General features: G+C 35.3%; 2 protein-coding genes across 4 annotated transcripts; one reads left to right on the plus strand and one right to left on the minus strand.

Annotated features, from left to right (window-relative positions):
* Position 1: 1 nt before the first annotated feature.
* LOC131786072 (synaptonemal complex protein 1-like) lies at positions 2–11,937 on the minus strand. Of its 3 annotated transcripts, none has more exons than XM_066171213.1 (34): positions 11,634–11,937; positions 11,263–11,393; positions 11,108–11,173; positions 10,397–10,464; positions 10,072–10,145; positions 9,906–9,964; positions 9,407–9,476; positions 9,250–9,323; positions 8,980–9,088; positions 8,735–8,829; positions 8,389–8,573; positions 8,185–8,252; positions 7,863–7,924; positions 7,664–7,780; positions 7,385–7,489; positions 7,183–7,286; positions 6,953–6,995; positions 6,460–6,534; positions 6,274–6,344; positions 5,911–5,992; positions 5,726–5,788; positions 5,448–5,510; positions 5,249–5,311; positions 5,109–5,171; positions 3,205–3,267; positions 2,893–3,003; positions 2,275–2,361; positions 2,086–2,160; positions 1,712–1,786; positions 1,542–1,592; positions 1,031–1,267; positions 753–941; positions 503–598; positions 2–312 (listed from the first exon to the last, which is right to left on the minus strand). In XM_066171213.1, exons 1-34 carry the CDS (start codon positions 11,857–11,859, stop codon positions 157–159), a joined length of 3,276 nt encoding a protein of 1,091 aa, XP_066027310.1. In that variant the 5' UTR covers positions 11,860–11,937; the 3' UTR covers positions 2–156. The 3 variants fall into 3 exon arrangements, with proteins under 3 accessions (XP_066027310.1, XP_066027307.1, XP_066027312.1); XM_066171210.1 differs by having other exon boundaries at positions 8,968–9,088; XM_066171215.1 differs by lacking the exon at positions 1,542–1,592 and having other exon boundaries at positions 8,968–9,088.
* A 153-nt stretch (positions 11,938–12,090) lies between these two features.
* Positions 12,091–21,925, plus strand: LOC131786118 (ADP-ribosylation factor GTPase-activating protein 3). The gene is made up of 19 exons (XM_059103111.2): positions 12,091–12,198; positions 12,281–12,399; positions 12,614–12,686; positions 13,885–13,943; positions 14,817–14,889; positions 15,005–15,146; positions 15,259–15,315; positions 15,545–15,600; positions 15,937–15,972; positions 16,170–16,537; positions 16,886–16,927; positions 17,640–17,687; positions 18,237–18,290; positions 18,665–18,711; positions 18,791–18,858; positions 19,126–19,228; positions 19,595–19,665; positions 20,023–20,061; positions 20,593–21,925. Exons 1-19 carry the CDS (start codon positions 12,091–12,093, stop codon positions 20,614–20,616), a joined length of 1,587 nt encoding a protein of 528 aa, XP_058959094.2. The 3' UTR covers positions 20,617–21,925.
* Positions 21,926–23,110: the final 1,185 nt, after the last annotated feature.

A 23,110-nucleotide genomic window follows, 5' to 3' on the forward strand; every position in this document is an offset into this window, starting at 1 on the left:
TTTTTATTGTTAAAATTTTCACAACATTGGTCCTAAAGATTCGTAATCCAAGCGAAATTTCAAGGTACGAAGTTCACAACGAGTACCACGACAAACTCAGTAAAACAAAATTGTAAGGTTTTTAAAATCTTCAGGCCAATTTCAGGCCTTCTACAATTATTCGTCATCCATTCCAAACCCAAATAGTGCGTCGGAGTCAAACCATGCAATACTTTCTTGCTTCTCTTTCTTTTTACGCGCAAGTGGTTTTATTTTGGTTATTTTGCTCTTGAATGGGGGCTTCATTCCTTGGTGCAACCCACGAGACTTCACCTGGTGAAAGAAATATCACACCCCATGGTATTTAAAATATAGAGATTACTACTACGTTTAAACATTAATACAGTATTCGAAAAAGAAGCGATGGGCAGTATGTTGGGATGTTTTGCTCTAGTATTTTTCCAGAGATAAATTATTTATGAAATTCTAGCAATACCATTTTAGTTATGCCCTCCCAACTTACCGGAGACTTATCGTACAAGGAATCCGGACTTTTCATGTCTGGAAACAATTCCTTGAACTTGGCCATTTCCTCGGATTCCTCACTTTGGATTTTCATCTAGTATGAGAAAACCGTGTAAATACATGTTAAGAAAGGACTGAAAGAAAGTAAACGATTAAGGCTTATCAGAGCTTTTTAACCTACCCACGTCGAGTGTCATAATGAAAAACATGCAAAACAATTAATTCTATAGTTAAGTAACTATTATCACCTTCTTCTGTGTTTGTGGAGCCATTGGTTTTCCTCGTGGGATTTGTTTGAGTTTATGCGTTTCCAGATATGGGGAATTTGTGGACAAGGGCTCACTGTTCGAGCTAAATGGCTTTGGAGAAAATCGAACATTCGATCGTAGTTTGTTCCTCTGGTTCGCTTTTTCCTGGCCAGGACTTGTTCTTCCGACCTGTCCTCAAAAAACAAGCAGAGATCTTGTGTGGATGGTGCATTGATGAAATACAACTAATATCTGGAATCAAAATAACACTTAAAAACCTTGGTGAGGTTAAAAGTATATTTCTCGTCTCCTTCTTCTTGCTCCCCTGCAGTAGTGAAAGCTACCCTCCTCTTTTTCTGAAAAGCTTCGTTTAGTTTAAGAATTCCACGAGGCTGCTTTGGAGTTTCAGGAACCACCGCAGAATCTTGAGGCGTCGCTTCCACCTCGTTATGATCTGGTAGTTTTGGCGTCTTGAGTTTCCCGTCTACAGATGGGGTTCGCGAACTTCTGGTAGACTTGAGGCAAACGATAAATCGAACCAAAAGTATTAATGTGATTCTTTATTTAAAAAAAAGGTGATGAAAGGGTAAGGTTTATCAATTCCCCAAAGCTAAGCAGCACATTAAAAAGAAGTCTGAAGAAATTAAAATGATCAAATTATGTAAGCCTAACTCAAGAGCTATCAGCGTATAATTTACTTCTTACACATAATCATATTGATCATAGGAGAGAGATACACAAAGATGATTCTAGCTGAATAAATTGCAAACCAAACAATAATTCTCTTACTTTGTGGTATTTTTCGCCAATGTTTTCTTGAAACAGCGTCATATCTTCATTCTGAACGTATTAGTTCAGTAGGTAGTTAAAAGGAGAGCAGTAAAAATAGAATTAACGACCTTGAAAGCGGCGATGGAGACATATTTTAAGATGACACTCGGAATATTTCGTAAGGTTACCTTTGCTTCTAGTTGTTTCGTCAGAACTTGGATTGCTTCAGATTTTTCGAACTCTAATCTTTTCCTGTCTTTTTCCTGGAGGCATCGAAAATCAGTGATATAGATAGGAAAACATTGCATTTACTTAGGTAAACAATACATACGAAGAGGAAAATCCCCAATTCTTCTAGAAAGTCGGTCAGTTTTGTAGCTAATAATTGATTGAATTCAGTAAATAAGCAGTATTTCCTTTTCTGCTTTTATTTTGTTTGTTTTTTGTTTTGTGAGTATGTTTAGTTGTTTTTATGGAACAGAAATGGTCACTGTAGCTAAATAACAACGACAACATATTTTACCGAGCCCCAGTGGGAGGAATTACTTGGAGAGAGTTATACCTGATTCTTCTTAAGATCACATATATCTCTCTCTAATTTTTCTATTTGTTTCTTGGCTTCTATAAGTTGTTTCTCCTGCAGGGAAGAAAAAATCAGAAGAAAAAGAAGTAAACTGTTGAATTAATGGGACCTACTTTTCACCACTGCTCGTTATAATGACAAACGTTCGCTCAGCCTCGTTGTACTTACATGTTTTTCCTGCGATTCTTTCTCTGCATTAGCACGCAAGAGGTCCAGCTCTCGCTCCTTTTGTGCCACTATTTTTTCGTTTTCCAGCTGTCGATTAAGAAAATTAACTTGCACTTTTACCTTTTTTGAGGAAAAAAACCCAACTATACTTATGATTAAATTTATCTTTGAAAGCGTGATTGATCTTGATTGATCACAAAATTATCACTATGCACATACTAGGAAAGGCTTACGAAAAAATTCAGCATTGTTAATGCTCAAATTAAACCTTCTCTCACGCACAGTGTAAATATATCTGGGCTAATTTATGATTTACTTCTATGACTTTAAGGCCGTTCGACCATTAGTTAACGTGCCATCACTATTCAGGTGGGATATCATGACACTGGATTAAAGGATGCTATGTTCTTGCAACAACAACAACAATAATACTTTAATATACATTCCCTTACTATAAAGCATTAAAATGTATAAGCGTATCTAGCTGGATTAAATTCTCATAGGTAATTATAGGAAAACCCCAGTCAGAAATGTCTATTGAGTTCCTTTGCGTTCAATTAAACCAAACAGTTTTCTCGTTAGAGACTAGTCTTGTAAGTCTTGTTTTTTTTAATCTACCTTGTACTTTTCCAATGTTGCGCATAACTCATTCATTTGCTTTTCAGATTCCTTTTGTACTGTTTCTTTATCTTGTATTGCTTTTTCTTTTTCCTCCTTGAATTGTCGAACCTGTTTAATTATGTTCAATTCAAAATTGTAGAAGATTTAGGGGAATAGATCCAAAAACAAAGATGACAGCAAAACAAATTTAAGGTGTAAAATCACCCTGGCAGTGTCCTTGCAAATTCACAAAGTAACTTGGTTAATTAAGAAGAAAACATACATCAGTTTAAAATTCGGGGGCCCTTGGTGAAATGCTATTAATCTTACTTGTTGTTCAAGATACTCCGCTGTTTCAGACTTCTTGATGATTTCCTTTTTCGTAGCCTCCAACTGAAAAGCAACACGCATTCTTAGATTCATCGTTATTTTCTTTAATCCGCCTTGATTTTTTACCTGACATGTTGTACTGAGTTTTGAAACTCTGATAAAAAAGAAAAATGCTTAATTTTACTTGCTTATTTGAGAGCTGTTTTGTTGCTATTTTTCTGTTTGTAATGGGATGAGCATGTAGAAGTTCCAACATAACTAAAACATATGAAAATTCACATATTTGCACTGCGGTGGAAAGATGAAATTAGAAGATCCTCGCAGCTAAGAACACTACTGAAACTAGTAGTTGTAAGTAGGACCTGAAAAAAAATTTCAGGCCCGTACGGGATTTGAACCCATGACCTCTGCGATACCGGTGCAGCGCTCTACCAATTGAGCTAACAAGCCAACTGGGAGCTGGTCAATGAATTGGGTACAAATAAACATTCGAGTGAATGAAGATTTAGATATATGAAAATTCACATATTTGCACTGCGGTGGAAAGATGAAATTAGAAGATCCTCGCAGCTAAGAACACTACTGAAACTAGTAGTTGTAAGTAGGACCTGAAAAAAATTTCAGGCCCGTACGGGATTTGAACCCATGACCTCTGCGATACCGGTGCAGCGCTCTACCAATTGAGCTAACAAGCCAACTGGGAGCTGGTCAATGAATTGGGTACAAATAAACATTCGAGTGAATGAAGATTTAGATATATGAAAATTCACATATTTGCACTGCGGTGGAAAGATGAAATTAGAAGATCCTCGCAGCTAAGAACACTACTGAAACTAGTAGTTGTAAGTAGGACCTGAAAAAAAATTTCAGGCCCGTACGGGATTTGAACCCATGACCTCTGCGATACCGGTGCAGCGCTCTACCAATTGAGCTAACAAGCCAACTGGGAGCTGGTCAATGAATTGGGTACAAATAAACATTCGAGTGAATGAAGATTTAGATATATGAAAATTCACATATTTGCACTGCGGTGGAAAGATGAAATTAGAAGATCCTCGCAGCTAAGAACACTACTGAAACTAGTAGTTGTAAGTAGGACCTGAAAAAAAAATTTCAGGCCCGTACGGGATTTGAACCCATGACCTCTGCGATACCGGTGCAGCGCTCTACCAATTGAGCTAACAAGCCAACTGGGAGCTGGTCAATGAATTGGGTACAAATAAACATTCGAGTGAATGAAGATTTAGATATATGAAAATTCACATATTTGCACTGCGGTGGAAAGATGAAATTAGAAGATCCTCGCAGCTAAGAACACTACTGAAACTAGTAGTTGTAAGTAGGACCTGAAAAAAAAATTTCAGGCCCGTACGGGATTTGAACCCATGACCTCTGCGATACCGGTGCAGCGCTCTACCAATTGAGCTAACAAGCCAACTGGGAGCTGGTCAATGAATTGGGTACAAATAAACATTCGAGTGAATGAAGATTTAGATATATGAAAATTCACATATTTGCACTGCGGTGGAAAGATGAAATTAGAAGATAACTAAAACAAATAACTAAAACAATTACCGAACTACGATTCCAGAAACTTCAAGAATACGTCATAAAGAATAAGAACACCTGAAGGAAAATACGAATTGGAGGGCAAAACAACTTGAACAATCCGTTTTGGAAGTAGCACCAAGATTTTTCGTAGTAAAAAGCCCCTAAAACCACTCAACACCTGTCTGTCGATGACTTCAGTACGGTCCCTCGTTCTTTGTAACAATTTAATTTAAGTAAAATAAACAGATTAACAACATGCGTGCCTATTATTTAACTCAAGAAGCCAGCTGAAAATGGGAGGTGTAAACGATCTAAATCGCAGCTGTATAACATGGAACTTAAATTATGCTCACCTTTTCTGAAAAATCTTTAATCTGTTCTTTGGAAGCGTCAAGTTCATTGGATATCTTTGATTTCTAAAGCAAAAGGATGAATACCAGTGAATACATACATTATCGTTCTGGAGGAGGATTCCGGGTTATCGTAAAATTACCTGATTTTCTAGCTTTTCGAGAGCTTTGGTTTGGGAGGTAACCTTGCTTTTCATCGTCCTATTCTTTTTGCAATAAAAAACAGTAACATCAATGGTCAGTCATTAAAAGCACTCAGATTGTCTAATTTAGTTCTGTCATATAACCTTAGTCTAATTTGGTGATAGGGTTCTGTCAAATAACCTCTGGATATATACTTACTTCTTGCTGCAGTTCTTTAGTTTGTTTAGTTTTGGCTGTAAGCTGGTCCTGGAGACCTTTTGCCTACAAAAGCAATTCACTCGAAGTTTTACCAAGTGTTTTAAAATGGGAGGGAAGAGGACCCAACTCTTACGATTGCAAATTTATGCTCATGAAATTTCCAGAATTGGCTTTGCAATTCACTAAAAAATTAATCGATTTAATCATGATCGAAACGAAATTGATTTTGAACGTTTCAACGTGGCTATCGAAGTAAGACATAATAAACTCTTGCTTACCTTTGTTTCTAAGATTTCCAACTTCTTGGTCTGTTCTTTCAGGTCATCTTTTAGAGATCGATTCTGTTTAAATTTGGTAATATAAAATAAGTCTTGAAATGCACCTAAGTAGATAAATTGGCATGAACAAGCTTCAACCACATTTGAAATTTCTAATAAAAATGACCACAACCCAGGTCAATTACGTTGTCTTTTTCTTTCTCTAAAACTGTCGCCCTTTCTTCATCTTGAACTCTTCCGTCACTCATCATTTTGTTGTATTTCTTCCTGATGATTTCAAGAAAACAAGAAAGGTAATATGCTAAATTTCAGGTTCATTGGATTGAATATTTTTAGAGGTTTTACGCTGCAGTAAAGAAAATGAGGGCACAGAAACATAAACGTTTTTCGCTTCGGGTTCGCATTTTAAATTCTCGTGCAAGAAATACAATTTTTCGAAAACGTTTTTATCGTCAAAATTATTTTGATCCCTCCTTTCTTGGCTGTAGTTGATGCTTCATGTCTGGAGGGGAAAAATTAATCGGCCCTAATCAGCTGTAATAACTTACTGAAGCTTCTGAAAATCTCCATCTAGCTTTTCAATGAGTTTATTGGACTCCTCTCCTGTTTTTGTTGCTTCCTGTTGATTAAACATGAATTGGTATAATAATTGCGACAAAAATATATTCTTTTTCATTTAAAAAAAAATGATTAAACATCAAAGCAAACAGAAAAAAGAATTTATAAACAAATACCGCTAAGCTCTTGTCCAGTACTGAGTTTTTTCCTTCGAAAATACTGATTTCATTTCTAAGTTTTCTCTCAGATTCCTATTTAAGGCAGAGAAAACACAAACAGATTTATCAAATATTTGAAAAAATATAACTTGAAACTGAAGTAAGTACGCTATAATGGAGTGGAGTTTCTTAGAATTGAAAACAGCGACTTCCGTCTCTATCTTTCCGGCCTTTTGTGGACTGACCTTAGATCACTCAATATCGTGGGTCTCCATTTATTCAAGTCCGGCAGACGTTAAAAGATTGAGATTAAAAGAATTGCGTACAAACAATATTCATCAGAGCCGAGTTTTCAATTTAACTACTACGAAGAGCGTTTTCGGAAAGATCCGATTTCCAAGGAATGGAAGAAACCGAGTGACGTTTTCAAATTATCCGGCGTTATGCTGGCGAGGCCTTACACGAATAAAATGGATCTCACTTAACAACCTTGACTTAACAGACACCATACCTTAGAGTCTTCTAAGCAAATTTGGAGCTGCTCTTTTTCTTTCCTAAAGCAACACAAACGAAAGCAAAATAATTTTTTAAAAGCTACCACCAGAGACATCAATTCAGTTCAAGAAAGCCAATACACTGAAACAGCCCTAAATATATGGTTAAGATCAGATAGCGTCCGATTAAGACAATAATCTACATTTTAGATAAATGTACCGTCAGTTTTTGTTATGTAGAGGGTACCTCTCATCTTCAAGCTTTGTTTGAATATCTTGTGCTTTTTCCGTTAGGTATTTCACATTGTAATTTGCATTGCAGAATTTCACCTCCAGATCGCCTATTGTCCTCTACAAAGGGGTTATAATATTAGTCAAAATTATTAACGAATGTCACCTACTTCAGCTGGTGATATTACAGTAATGTTTAAATCAGCAGGCACATTTACCTGCTTCTCTTCGGAGGCAAGTGTTAATATGCAGATCTTTTCCTCTAATTCCTGTTTAACTTTGTTGACTCGCTCAAGTTCATTCATTAAGGAGGAATTGGTCTCCTAAACATCAAACAACTATTGAGTAATGATAGGAGAAAATGAAGATCGTACATAAAGAAACAAAACTTTAAGCAGAAACCTATGGTTCGAGAAGAAGATAAGAAAAGTTCAGGAGAGATTTCGATAAATTGAAACCCTAAAAAATACATTAAACCGATAAATAAAAGCTATGACCTGTAGCTCGCCGAGCTCTTCTTTTGACTGCCGCAACAAATCTCCTTTCGATGATACCCTCTCCGCTTCCTTTGACAAGTTCTCCTGCAGGTCTGTGCAAGCTTTCATCAGATCATTCTGGATAGGGAGACAAAAACGATCCATAACAATATCGGCAAAATATTTTCTCTTGAGGTCAGGACAGTTTTTTCAAAGTTACCTTTTCTTTGAGAATGTGATCGTTTAAAGTATCTGCTTTTTCCTTCTCCCTCGTTAGAGCTTCTGCAACGCAATAAAACATTTCTTCACGATAAGGTCGAGTAATCATGAAAAACTGTTGGGGTTGTTAGCAGATAAGCAAGTCCCTAACTCTTTCTTTAACTAAAATAGGTAATATATCTAAATAGGCTTAAGAACGCAATCAAAAGCGCGACAACTGCCATGACAAGCTTATTAAATATTATCAGCCAGCGCTAGAGGCCTCAATCCTATATAAAGGAGTCGATAGGAAATTGCTTAAAGCAATCAACTCATAAACTTACCAAACTTTACCCGTAGATTTTTCAGTTCATCTGTTGTCGTTTCGTTGGTTTTGGTAAGATTTTGTAGCCTTGATTGTGAAAGAAAAAGTGTTATGTGTTTGACAGAATAAAATAGCAAATTATTAAAGTCACATAATGGTACCAGTATCAGTTTCGTCTCTGGGCCATACCAGTTTTATTTTAACGACATATATTTATACTTACTCCTCTTCCAGTTTTTTCTTTTCCTTTATCAGAGAAGAAAGTTGTATTTCTAGCTCGTCCAATATTTTCCGTTGCTCCTTTTTCATCTCGAGATTTCTCTCTTTCAATTGTTGGTTCTCTTTTTGGACACCCTCAAACTGTGATTGGATGGCTTCTCGCTCTTCTTCGATTCTCTTGCACTCTTGCTGAAGTGCACACCGAAACAGAACGTTACAGAGTCAAAATGAAACGCGAAATGTTTTAACATAGTAATTTGGTGAAGAATAAATAATTTTTTCTTCTTCGCCCGTTCCCCATAACTTTAGGTGGTATTTTATGAAGAAGCCAGCATTTTACTTTTTCGCACCTTATTGAAAGACAACATGTCCTCTGTATTTTGAATTTGGACTTGTTGCGAGGTGATGATACTTTCCAATTTCTTCAGTTTATCTTGCAAAAGAGCTATAGAAGAAAAGAAAAGAACCTGAGAAGTAGAAGTTTGAAGGGGGCATTGCACTCTAAGAATGAAAGGAATTGCATATCTATTTCCATTTCATTAGAAATTAATGTAAAGTTTATTTTCATAATTTTTATATTAACAGAGCAAATTGCCTAGCTCGTGTTCCAAAGAAGTAGATTCCTCTTTGCTCTTCTCTAAAGCTGCCTCCATCGTGGAAATTTGGTTCTCCTTCGTTTTCTTGTCAGTTTCGAGGAGCAGTATCTGCGCAAGTTTAAAGAATGATTAAAGGAAGCAACGGTAGATTGTATGATATGTAGTTTCCTAAATAAATGCCTTCCAAAAGAACTCCGTTTCTGAATCAGTGAAACTGTGTTCAGTTTTTAAAGTAAAAGGTGAGCAGATGAGTGACATCACACCGATACCTGATTTTCTGCTTTCTGGAGTTTTTCTGTATATTCCATGACGAAGTCTTCGTGCTCTTGTCTCTGCCCATTAACTGAAAGAACATCGAAGTGTAGGTGAGGTCAATAACAGACGTTGAAAGAACCCATCGGTTTGGAAACAAACACAAACGCTTACGTTTAGTTTTCATTTCATTTAATTTTGCTGTGTGTTCGATTTGTAGATCCTGGAACTTAATGACCATTTCCTGACAAAAAAAATGCATGTTAGGGTTACTGTGAATTCAATACGGACATTTGTAACTAGGATACAATACAAGTTTATTGTTATCAGGCATTCTACATGAATCAAAATCCAATTTAAAAGTAAATATCATAACATATGAATGAAAATTTAAAAATTTTAAAAAATTAAAGTTAGAATCATAAAATACAATCTAGAACAAATCCACGTTATGCAAAGAAGTAAAAACGATAATCATATGAAGTAACAATAGTATAACAATAATTAAAAAGTTAGGTTGGAAGGCCCCAAAGATTAATTTACTTTATACTGTTTTTGAAGGTCTTAAAAGTTCTAGCGGTTCTCTGTGACTCTGGTCGTAGATTCCTCTACTAAACTCGTTGCTATAGCATCTGGATGTTATGAAAAGCAACAACTACGAATTCAGCATCACCTGAAATTGCTCAACACGCTTTTCATCTTCAAATCTGAGTTCGTCACGATCAGCTTCTCCTGCATGGGTCAAAAAAACAAAAAATAGCTCTTAGTTTATGTTGTTGATAGTTCTAACCACTCACCTTCATTGGAGATCTAAATTCAGAAACTCGACACATACCTACCTTTAAGAATATTTTCCTCCACCTTTGCAGCGTGATCTTTTAATACATTGCACAAATCTCTGGTAGAAACGATTCTAAAACAAAAAATTATATTTACATTTGTGATATATTAACATACGTGTCAGTAAATTGGATCTTGAGATTTTAGAATAACATTCATTGTCAACAGCATTTAGTTCTTTACTCTTAACTCAGGTTTGCATCATTGTATGCCGCTGCCCGTCTTCATCCGCTTGTAGACTAACTATACAGAAACTAATGATATTGTTTTCATTATTATTATCACCATCTTTAATTCAAACTTTATCATGATGTGTTGATTTACTTGTGTTCCACCTCCTCCCTATTTGCAAGCTCTTCCTGAAGTTTTGAACTGAGGCTTTCATTTTGAAACTATAAAAACAAATTTAAGTACAGCTGGTTAAAAAAAAAACATCTTAAATAGAAGTTGCTATAATAGACTATTAGTCGCATACATCATAAAATTTTTGCCTGCTATTTAACAAATAGATTCCAAGTTGTCGTGCGTCTGTTCAGTAATAGATCACAGATGACGTCAAAATGTGGTAAGAACAAAAAAGTGGCACACGAGGCGGAGCTGAGTGTGTCACTGATGTTGGCGTTGTTGTGGAAAAATAGAATTTCATTCAGCAGCTTAGTTCGTTTAACATTTCACTGACGCTAACTGGACACTAAATGGCTTCCTACGAGAATGTGCAACAGCGTGCGTTGTTGATCTTTCTTTATAAGAGAAAATTTTGATCTTAATATCATAAACAGTGAATCGCTTGTTTCCTCATAAAATTAAGCATTAATGTTATTCGTGTTTTAAGAAGTTGCAACAATTGCACTCGTTGCTGTGACTCGTGCAATTTTTGAAACTTCTGAAAACACGCATGAAATCAATCCTTAATTTTATTCAGCCTCATGCGATTACCTTCACTTGCTCGCAAAATTGCAAAATGAAAAAAAAAATTGTGTGGTATAAAATTTCATTCTTAATTACTAAAATAAAGTAACAAACAAATAAGGCTACCTGTAAATCAAGAATTGACTTCCTCTGAGAATCGATGGTTTGAACAGCTTCCAACAACTTTTTCTCCTACGTATTGAAATACACAACTTGACACAATGGTAATATATCCACGGTTTGAGAAACATCGTGGTTGTGAACAGCTTGAATTTTATTACCTTTTCTTTAATTTCTATCTCTGTGGACGTTTTCCATTTCCTGATTTTTTCTGCTTCTTGATGGAGACGGGTGTGAAGGGAATGAATTCGTTCAGCTGATTGCGTCCTGTCTTTTTCCGCTTTGTCTGCCTCTGCAATATTACCACTATGAACAATTACTTCAATTTCACTAATGCTCTAACGCTTCATAAATAAAAGAACTTTAACAAGTAATACATAATTCACTAGTTATGAGTAATTATATTAGCCTTAACTCCAATTTTTTAATAATGTAGCTATTTTAATTTTTTATTTTGTTGTTGTTGTTGTTGTTTTTTTTCCAACGAGAATTTGCATCACCGCAAAAGTAAAGTTATAGCAGATAAATTTACCTTTTTCCTTCTGTCTTGGTGATTTTGGGCGAAAATAGCTGTTAGAGGGTGAGTTCACAGGTCGGATATTTAATTGATGTCCATGATACGGAGATTTGTTGACAGTTGGGCTCACAAATTGCGAGGCTGTTGTTGAATGAGTTTGAGATTGAGAAAGTGAGTTTGTCAGCTTGAATAAAGGCTGCTGAATGTGATGCCTCAGCTGACTGTGGGCGTGTGACTGCATTTCGTTAACATCACCTTTCTTCAGAGAGAAGAAAGAGCATGTTCCTACAATTTAAAAAGCCACAAATGGCAACATAACCGATCGATGTTCGTTTTCTTTACGATTAAAAATATTTTTGGATAATCTAAATTTCCCGCCACTTTAGCGGGCTGCAAGTGCCTCGTTACAGTGCGTTATCGAAACCCAGTTTCCTCTCTCAGAACAATTCTTGTCACGTGATATTGTTAAGTGATGACGTTTCCAAACTTCTCTCGGAAGAGAAAAATGGCGGATGCAATTGCTGGTCCGAAAGACATCACCACGATATTCAAACGTTTGAAATCTCAACCCGACAATAAGGTTAAGATTTGACTTTGTGGTTATTTTATTCTATTGTTTAGCTCCTTTTCGCTTGAGTCTAAAAGTTTCTTTTCCTTTTCAGACGTGCTTTGATTGCGGACACAACAATCCAACATGGGCATCAGTAACTTACGGAGTATTTCTATGTATCGACTGCTCCGCTGTTCACCGATCACTTGGTGTTCACTTAACCTTTATTAGGTAAAGAAAAATACATCACGTTACTTATCAACAGATTCTCTTTTCATAGGGGAGTAATCCTCCTAAGAAAACAAAGCGGAATGATCGTCATACGGAGATCTTCGAAACGACTTTTTTTTCATGCGAAATTCCTTTTCGAATGATTTGTTCATTTGGTAACACGCTATGAATTAGATTTACATGTTTATTTCATCTCGTCTTTCGTGTATCAAAGATCCACCCAATTGGACACAAACTGGACATGGCTACAACTGAGGGCAATGCAAGTTGGCGGAAACGCAAAAGCGGTAAGATAGTTGGAGGAGAAGGTTCTTGATCAGTTGTGTCAGGGGGTGATCCTGACTTGCTTTTAGACATGACTAATTAAGTTATTCAAAGGTTTTTCCGTCTTTTTGTTGGTGGTTGGATTTCTTTGGTAAACCAGGGTTTTAATATTAGTTTCACATGGCGTGATTCAGCTGTTTTCGAAAAAAAAGTAGGGAAATCAACCCCAGATTATTACGTGATACAGTGTTGTGTGGTTCGATTATTAGCGTCGATTACTTTGATTGAGGTTGTGATTATAAGGGATAAAATCTCCTCTACAAGCACTTCACTTGATTTACATTTGTTAAGTGTAACACGGTTATAGCAAGTTTTTAGTAGCCGGTTGTATAAAAGTTCAGTTTTAAATTTTCAGTTTACAAATTTTATTCATGATCGGTTTTCCAAACGACCTGTTGACTAGTCACAGGGTTAAATATTAATTTTCGCTTTTGCTTATAAATAGTTTTTGATAGACTGGGTTATTTGTTGAAGGGTAGAGTTTAAAATAGTAAATAACGTTGAATGCTTACACAGACAAGGTCTTATGTTGATGATAAAGTTTATTTTGTCATCGCAACACTTCAAGAATTAAAATCTTTGTCTTAACTTTAGTCAGTTTTACTTAAATGGGTGCTCAAAGAAGAAAGCAGCGTTTGTAAGTCTTTTGAATTGGAGAAATCTACAGACAATTTTTGACAACACCCACAACAATAACTTGAAGATAAAGTTTATGATGTTAAAAATATTGAACCACAGCATTTGTATATGTGTATCAATGGCCAAACCAAAACAGTCTCTCAACACTTTGTGTCAGATTGCTTCACAAGATATGAATGAAGTTTTTTTCAGTCAGAGCAGATATTGTCTCTGAGAGGCTTGATTGTATTTAGCTATTCAGTAATATTGTTTTTAAAAAGTTTTTGGTGGTTCAGGAGTGTTATCGAAATTTGTTACAATTGTGATTAAACAAACAAGGCAAGATGACCTTTTTGTTTTTAGTTAACCCCTGTCTGAGAGAAAGCCTGACTTAATATTTTCAGTGCAGTCATATGAGGGACATGGCTCTCTGCCATGTTGTTCACATTTAGATAATCAGGTCTTGGTAAAGCTATTTTTTTAGGTAGTTTTGATATGGATTTTGAATTTTCTTCTAAAGATGTTTAATTTTGTTATGCTTAGAATGCCTTCTTCAGACAACACGGTCTCTCAACTGAAGACACATCTGCTAAATACAAAAGGTAATTTAAAGATAAAAGAAGAGTTTTCTGTTTGTTAAGAAATGTGCATTACTAAGCAACAAATCAGTTTTTCCCTTTGTAGGGAGCCTTATTGCAAATGCAAAGTCAACATCAAAATGTAAAGGAACATCTGGAGAAATTCTCTTAAAGGAAAAATCTTAGTGCACATTTAAATATTTTATGAATTTAATTTGGGTTGAATTTTTGTTAATTACACTACAACTCTAAAGTAAGGTGGCAGTCCCTTGAAACTCAATCGTTAATCCTGAATTCCCAAAAACTTTGAGGATTGAGGCTTGTGTTGAGTTTCCAAATGCTTGAAATGAGTTCAGGGTCTCAAAACAAGGAAACAAAGAAATTTTCAGCAATTGATTATTAACAAAAGTTGAAGCTTCTTACCTTTTGTTGTACTCATTGGATAAAAATCCAAACAGCGTGCATCATTACAAATGCAATAGAACTTCTCACAAATTCCCTCTGATATTTCTTACAATAACCTCACAAATTATAATTTTCACAGTATGCATTACTCAAAAGTCAAAAGAAACAGCTTGAGATCTTCTCTCAAGGGGAAAATCTAAACTCATATTTAGATATTTTGTAAATTAAATATGATTTGTAGAACTACTCGTCTACTTAACTCTTTCTCAACCACTGAAACTTATCAACATAGCAACAAGAAGTAATTTTTCTCATCATCCTCTGTGAGCTATTGACTATCGAAACTTTTTTTGACCATGATTATTATTAGTGAAGTTGCTAGTCCTTTAGGTGACCATATTGGGCAGCAAACTCAAATCTGCAGTATTTAAAAAGAAATGAGGCAGATCCTTGATTTAAGTGCATCTGTATTCTTATTTTTCATTTGCAAAGCCGTGTGGCTGCGATGTACAGGGAAAAAATTGCAACATTAGCAACAAAGGCCTTACAACAATATGGAACCCAGGTGAGGGAAAGTATTTTTTAAATGTTTCTGAGACAGGTTTTTATGTTGTGCTAATGTCTGCTTAAACTCTATACATATTCTTGTAAGTTTCATGTACCTTTTCATCCTACTTCAGGCACTTTTGGACAGTCACCATGGACCCCAGTCACCCAACTCTCCTGATCGTAAAGAACAAGATTTCTTCAAGGAAGTAGAGAGTCAATCTTTTCAACAGACAGTTATGATACCAACAAATGGAAAGAATGGAAACAACTCTGGTAAATGAAAATTGTGTATTGACTTGGTAAATGTGTAATTAGCAAACATGATGAAACTGTTAATTGATCTAGAGTCTTCTGTTACTTCAACTTGTTTAATCTCTTTTTCTAGGAAATGATTTAAACAAGAATATGGAAGATCTCAGTGTCTCACCACCAAAGCAGCAAGGTTTGTGTGATGTTTATTACATGTACTTCAGATATAGTGTAATGTGTATGTACTTATCCTCTTCTAACAAAACCAGTCAACAGCTTGATAACTCAAGCAAAAGCTTTGAGAATACTCATGGATTTCAATTGCACACATTTATGAAATCTCAACAGTGGTTGGGTAGCACGCATTAAACTCCAAAGTGCTGTAAGATGTACAGGTCTGTAAATATACTTTTCCTTTTCAGAAACCCGTGTGCCTACAATAGGAACGAGGAAGCCAGTTACAGCCAAAAAGAAAGGGGTGAGGTGTCCTTTTCATGTCATCAATTTTATATTGAAGAGTTACCACCAAAATTATGTCTGAGCATTTTTAGTGATCCTTTAGTTTCATGCTACTACAATGTGTTGCTGTTTGAATAAAAGCTGAAACCAACTTGAAGATTCCCTTGGCTATAAATGAATCCAGTTAATAGGGTAAAGAGATGTTCTTTGATCACAGTTTGAAACAAAGTGATGCACATTTACACTGCATGGTAGCTTACTTAGTGTCAATTTTGTACTACTTGTTATAATGAATTAGTTCATGTAAAGTGTATTCTATATTTTTGACAAGTACATTTTTTACTTTACCTTAAAGCTTGGAGCAAAGAAGGGCGGGTTAGGAGCAACAAAGGTTTGTTTCTTTAACACTTATGTTTGTTAACTTGATGCTAAACCAAATCCTCGTATGTGATTTACGATAAATAATGGAGTTATTTATCAGATTATTGGCGTTACTGGGTTATACCCTCTTAGTGGTGGTTTGGAACCTCAAGAAAAGATTTCTTTCATCTGTACTTTTAATATAGATTAAAATTTTTGTTCCCAAAGGTGAAAACAAACTTTAATGAACTGGAGTCAAAAGCCCAACAGCTGGACAAAGACAAGGAAAAAGCAGCCCTTATGAATGCCAAGGAAGCAGAAGCAGAGCTTATTTCTCCAAACCTAGCATACAACCCAGTCAACTTTAAGAAAGAGGAGGATAAGCTGCGTCACTCTGATCCCAAAAAGGCTGCTCAGCTGGAACGCCTTGGAATGGGTGTCAGTGGAGGCAGGAAAGGGACAACAACTCCTGGTAGAGGTCACTCAGCATCAGCTGCTATGGCAACTGTTGAACAAGTGAAGCCTACTAAGACCCAGCCATCTTTTGCTGACAAACTCAGAGTGTCTTCAAACTCTAATATGGATTTCTTTGACAGGTAATATCCAGAGATGATAAATGTCCAATTCCCCCCCACTAGCAGTTGAAACACTTTCATTTCATTTGGGTTGTTACACTGATAGTAGTTGTTAACTCGGCCAGCAACAATGAATTGGTGCTGCAGCCAAATGCAGGATAAGTAATGTTTGGTAAATAAAAAGATGTAAGTTAAAAACTATATGTTGTAGGTGATCATAAGAGTCAGCTTATATCCACTGTTGAAAATGCATCAATTTAGTTTGGAATAAAAGACTGATGTACATTAATACATACATGTAGGTTTGAGCAGTTACACATTGTTTCTCTTTTTTACTGAGCTAAGACACTTTTCTTCTTCTATATGTAGCTATGGAATGGATGGCACAAGTTTCACTGAACCACCTCCACTGTAAGTAATACAATCAATAATCAATTCAGTCAATCAACAACTTGGAAATTGCTTGCCTCCAACAAGTGTTAACTGGTATTGGTTACATTATTTAAACTATCACCATATCTTGGGTTGAGTTTTATCTTGTTACCTTCACATAGGTTTGAACCAGTTTTCCTCTACAATATACATGTATGTACAAGAAAGCACAATTAGTCTACTCTGAATTCCAATTCTACCTTGAAACAGTTGTGGAAGAGCTTTTAATTTGTGGATGTGCCACTACCTAATCTTATTTGCAGATCCTTTGTAGTTTAATTAAACTAGTCCAAAAGTTGTGCATGGTGTTGTCTGTGACAAGTACTAATCACTATTATCACAAAATGCATATTTCCCCCTTTTTGTTGGTCAAGAATCAAGAGGGTGAGCAGCAAAGAGTTGTCTACTGATGCATAATACTTTCTAACTGTGATTAGCTCTTATCAGTTTTCCAACTCCTGCATGATTTCTTTTTTTTGGCTTGTCCTTGAAAAATGGTACAGTACATTGTCTCCTTAAGCTCTTAGAGAGTTATTTCCATAAACTCTTATAAACAACAAAGCTATTTCAGTAATGAGTTATTTGCCTCAGCTTACAACTGAAAAATCATGAACTCTGCTGGACCTCAACAATAGGTCGTTCTTTTCACTGTCTTTAACTGCATTACCGTTTACTTTCTTCTTGGGATTAGGTATGATAGTCCATTTGGATCAAGCTCTTGGGACAGAGGTCGAGATAGGTATGTTTAATGTGATTAGCATGCTTTTACATTGTAGCTCTTTTAAGAGGGTGCCTGGATTAGAAAATGGGAAGAGCTACATTAATTTTATCCTAGTAAATTTTAAATGTTGTTTGCACACCTTGAGTAATCCAGGAATGGTTGTTATGGTAACCAGTCACACGAACATCAACCCACCATTCATAGTCTTCCTGTTACTACTGTGTGATTACTCCCTCCTTTTTTTAAGTAAAATGTATTTCAAGTTGGATTGGCTCAAATGTTTTCAACACAAGAATGTCCCAGAAATACATGTAGATGTATTTTCAGTGCTCAGGGTATTCTGACTTTGAGAGTAAGACTCTTCAAGTTCCTCTACTAATAGATATTTTACTGACCATGATTATTACAGAGTGGATGAAAATGGTTATTTTATTGAATGAAATTTGTTGTTTTATACATAGCCTGGGCTGGTGATTATTTGTTCATAAGTACTGTAATTAGTTTGCAAAGTTATTTTTACCAATGTTGGGTTTTAACCATACTTTATTTGTCACTTGCACTTATCAGGGATGAAATAGGTTCATCTTTCTCCAGTGAGAGGCGCTCCAGTCGTGAAGAAAGGTAATTATTTGTGATTTTGATTTGATTTTCATCTTCATTTTGCCTCATTACTGGAGCATTCTATAATTGATATTTTCAAGTGCTATGCAGAGGAAACTCTCGTAAGGCCACACCCTCTGAATAAAGAAAAGTGACTATGATTGGAGCTGGCCCCCTCCAAGAGCCACTCTCATACTGCTAATTGTCAGGCTTCATTTAGAGGTGTAAGCAATAGATGGTTGCTTACAGGAGCTCTTCCAGTTGGAGGGGTTACATGCAGACAGGGCTTAGAAATTCTTTGCCACTACATTTGATAAGAGGAACTCTTGCAAATTTTAGTTAAAGTTTGGAACCTCAAACTCAAATGTTTGCACTGTTTTTATTATATTTTGCAGGGTAAACAGAAAGAGAGATTCAGAGCCTGTGAATGTGTCATCAACAGGTAAAAATTCTGATTATTTTACTTTGCTGTCAATTGTTGACTGAGCATTATATTGCTAACACGCATCCTTAATATGTAGATGAAGCCCAAAGAAAGTTTGGAAACTCTAAGAGCATTTCATCAACTCAGTTCTTTGGCAATGACCAGGTATGATGAAGTAATGATCTGTAAGATGAAATCCATAATGTTTTGGCAGAGTCATTTCCATAGTGCACCATTGGGCAATTTTGTGCTCAAGTTGGTCATTAGAGACATACCGTAAATACACACTCTACACTACGTTCATTGCTTAGAAGTTGAACTTGGAGTAAATGAGGTGTATTCACATAGCACCAATTACCATGTAAATGTAGCCTCAGAACTGAGTACTTCTAAAGCTTATTGTGTGTGTCTTTGGTTTTCATGGTATTATAGGAAGAATATGCTATCAAGTCACGACTGGATCGTTTTCAAGGATCTAACAGTCTTTCAAGTGCAGACCTCTTTGGTGATGATGATAGCAGACCTTCTCGGTCAAGTAAGAAATTTTGTTGGGATGACTATTAGCAACAAAATCAGTCTACCAAATTGACTGAGTATTATTTACTTTTGTTGAAAAACTAAGGGCAGACTTTGAGACTATTGTCATCATGAGTTGCTAAAACTAACCTGGAAATATCTATATTTAAGCATGCAATAATGTAATTTAGAACTTACTTTCATGCGTAAGGGTATGTATCACAGGAACTGGTAAACATTTATTATTTTTAATACTGGAGATCATTTTGCTATTAACTTGAAAGGGTTGCAGTTCAATACTATCCTTTCCTTGTGGTAATACTCTTGATTTTTTTGTCCAAATTAATCATGGTATGCATTTTATTTTTCCTTATTCTTCACTCAGATGCCTCTGGCAGTTTTTCATCAGCAGATCTTTCACAGCTGAAAGAGGGAGTTGCTAGAGTGACTGGAAAGGTAGGAATACTATCGATGTTAAGATACTGTAGCATGTTAAAAGCCCCATAACAAAATAAAGAAATTAAAACAGCGATTAGTAATTGAGAGATTAGAAAGATGATAGGAGAAAGTGTGTACAAATAAATAGATATTGAATGCTGAGTAAATGAGTATACCAGACATAATTGATACCAAATAATGATGATAATGATGACAGTGATACTAACAATAGAGATTGTAGAAGTGAAAGAAGAGTACCCTATTAATTACTTATTAATTAGTTACTTGTCCTTTAAAAATTTTGACATTAATTGTAGATTTACCTGACAATAAGTATTTCTGTTTGCTGTGACATTATTCTGATTCTTGTTACAGTTGTCAAGTATGGCCTCAGGAGTGATAGGAACAATACAGGTAAATGTTGCAATCAGTTCTCAATATATATGCATTACTGACCAAGTGTGAGGTCAAGATGGCTCTTCTTTTGAGTTTTTATGGTCCAAGAAAAGTTGAGGTCTCTTAAAACAAATACACAAAAAGAATGAGGCTAATATTCAGAAATCTTGACCAAACAAGCATGGTCAGTGAAGGAATTCATGTTCAACATGAAGATTTTGCTTTTATTAATAAGAATCAAGAATGATATGTTTATTTTCAAGTATTGGGAAACAAAGCCTGCTGGTGGGAATGGCACGTGCTTATTTCTTATTTGACAAATTGAAAAGTAACATGATTTTATAGGTTTACAGTAATGATGACTATATGTCAAAAATTTTAATGGAATTAAAAAAGCTACTCAATCTTTCACATAATTTTTTTCCTGCTTAGTCTAATCATTTGCATCAGTAAAACAGAGCATTGTCTTTCTTTTGTTTGAAATAGAACAAGGACCACATGTTAAGTCAGTGATGAAAATTTTAACTTTTCTTTTCTTTCATTTTTCAGAATCGTTACAGTGGGTCCAGTTGAAGATTGTTTCAAGCTTTTGCAATTAACTAGGGGAATTTATCATCTTTGGTAATAATCTTACCAAAGGATGATAGAATTGGAAAAGTCACAAAGGCAGAATCCTTCCTTTTTGATAGAGTATTTATTTCATTTTATTCTTTTCCTTTGGTTGGGGAGTTCTTGAATGATAATTAGATTCTCTCAAAATGGTCTATACTAAGCATAATTTGATGACTCTCTGGAAGAAATCTGTTTTTGATGAGTTACATGATTGTGGGATTGCAATCCTTGCAATTATCTGTTACAAGAAACAAACTTCAGAATAATTTTAAATGAAAATTGCTTTATTAAATTCCCTTGTGGTAATAACTTTATTATAAAGGCAGATTGAGTTGAATGATAAAACAGCATTGTGAAGATTTCTGGAAACTGTTTCTTTCAGAAGCAAATAATTTGATACCGCCTCATGGTGTAATTTAGATTAAGATGTTACCCAGGGAGGAAAATAAAATGAAAAGAAAAAAAACTATTTTAACTATTCACATAGCTCTTTAGTTATAGAAAACTGTTCAGAAAGTCAAATTAGCATTTTAGCAATACATAAAATAAAATTGAAATGACAGTGTAATTGTAATATTCATTGCATTTTAAGTTGATGGTACTCTCAAAATACGTTTAATCTTTTTCTCAAATTCATTGTCAATGAGAACCCAGTCACACCAACTGAACTTGTTTTGAAAAAGGAGTTAGTCAAAAATAGCATACAAACTGAAAGTATTCTAATACATATTCTATAAATAAAATTCATGCACCATACAGACTTGTTTAATTCCTAACATTTAAACATCTAAATCAGGTTTTTAAGATGCATGGGATAGTGTTTGATCAAATCATATAAATTGTTCACATGTTTATTGTTGATTAGCCTGTGCAAGACTCTCAGTTTGGTGAAGAAGTTCAATCCAGGCAGCAAACAAGACAGAGGTGATCTCCACAACCCTCTCCCAGAAGTGTGCCGATTTTCAATATTCCATGTTTTTGGCTAGTTTTAATTGAATGAGAGCCTTGTACAGGGTAATTATTTGATTTTGACCAGTTTTTCACATAACAAAACAGGTTTTGGTTACAAAACTGTTTGCATCCATCACTGGGTTACAGGAATTGATAACTTAGAAGTACAGCATGTACATGAATGAGTTCAAGACATTTTCTTGATAATTTACCTTTCTCTAGTTTGCATCGGTATGTGCTTTATTTAGCTTAGCAAATTAGCAAGTAAATGTTTGGCAAAAATAGATTATAATAAGAAAGAATATTTTTCAAATTTAAAGGTATTGTGTGTGTATGGAGAGATCTCTTTCACTTGTTTTGTTCTTAAAACTTATAGTAGTGTTTCCATTTAAAGAAAATACTCACTACTATGAGACTTGTTACATCTCACCTTGATGCACATAACAACATGACTTTTTAATTCAGTAAAGTGCTGTGATTGGAGAGCTAGGTGAAATTCTGTTTTCATGTCTCCTTTCAGGATGTGCACTCATCCTGCTATGGCAGTGTTTCTGTTTCTTTTTCTTTTTTTTTTTTCGTCTTTGATTAAACTATTTTACCATCTGGTTACTTCTCGTTTTAATTGTATTGATTCTTGTGATTTCCTGTCATTTTATCAATTGCCTCTCTTTTTTTCTTGACTACACTACACACATAACTTGTAACACCTTTATGGGTGCCTCTTACCTTAAGTTCCCTCTTGAAAAAGTAAAAAAAATTGAAGGAAGGACCTGCTGAGCCCTCTGACCAATTAATTCCACATTTAACCCTATGTTATTTGGGGTTTCAAAGCTGTAAATAAAGTTAAAAGATCAAAACTGACTATGTAATTTAGTGTTATCAACTGAGTTGAAAAAGTAAATTGTCCACCATAAAGACTTAAACTCTTTACCGTGGCCAATTTACGTTTTTAACTTGGTTGATAACACTAAATTACCTTGTTATACTCTCCCACCAACGCAGCACTACAGTTTCTTTAGAAACTTAGCCCCCTTTATTCAAAACCAACAATGGTTTGATGTGGTTAACAAATGTGCTGTACATGCTGAGGAAGAGGTCAGGGAGGGGTATGTAGAGGGTGGAAAGAAAAATTTTAAAACCAAGGTGTTAGAAGGGTATTCTTGGAAAATTTGAGAAGGGTTTACTGCATACGTTAAGTTTTCAGAAAGTCTCATACTTTTTTATATTTATGTAAGACATTTTCCCCACCTTAAGAGGGTGGAAAAGGACGGGAATTTCGAACCTTAGTTTCAGAATTTTTGGCTTTTCAGACTGGAAGCGGCAAAGAACCTCACTAATTTGAGTTGCACTCTACAACCCCCCCTTCCCCCTCCCCCCCTCCTTTCCTTCCCTCTTGTGTAAACTTGAAACCTGAAGGAAGGAGAGACTCTTGGAGTAAATAGGGGTAGGAATTCTTTGATATTGTAAATAATCCTATGGTTTGATATCACTGATTTCCATCTCA

This window comes from Pocillopora verrucosa, chromosome 1, assembly GCF_036669915.1.
Source record: "Pocillopora verrucosa isolate sample1 chromosome 1, ASM3666991v2, whole genome shotgun sequence".
NCBI classification, from domain to species: Eukaryota; Metazoa; Cnidaria; class Anthozoa; order Scleractinia; family Pocilloporidae; genus Pocillopora; species Pocillopora verrucosa.

Coding starts and splice junctions, on each gene's coding strand:
- LOC131786072 (XM_066171210.1), bottom strand. CDS start 11,859: ATGCAGTCACACGCCCACAGTCAGCTGAGGCATCACATTCAGCAGCCT. Junction 9,477..9,905: donor AGCGTGTTGAGCAATTTCAG/GTGATGCTGAAT, acceptor TTTTTTTGTCAG/GAAATGGTCATTAAGTTCCA. Junction 5,993..6,273: donor GGAGATTTTCAGAAGCTTCA/GTAAGTTATTAC, acceptor TGAAATCATCAG/GAAGAAATACAACAAAATGA.
- LOC131786118 (XM_059103111.2), top strand. CDS start 12,091: ATGACGTTTCCAAACTTCTCTCGGAAGAGAAAAATGGCGGATGCAATT. Junction 12,687..13,884: donor TTGGCGGAAACGCAAAAGCG/GTAAGATAGTTG, acceptor TGTTATGCTTAG/AATGCCTTCTTCAGACAACA. Junction 14,890..15,004: donor TACAACAATATGGAACCCAG/GTGAGGGAAAGT, acceptor ATCCTACTTCAG/GCACTTTTGGACAGTCACCA.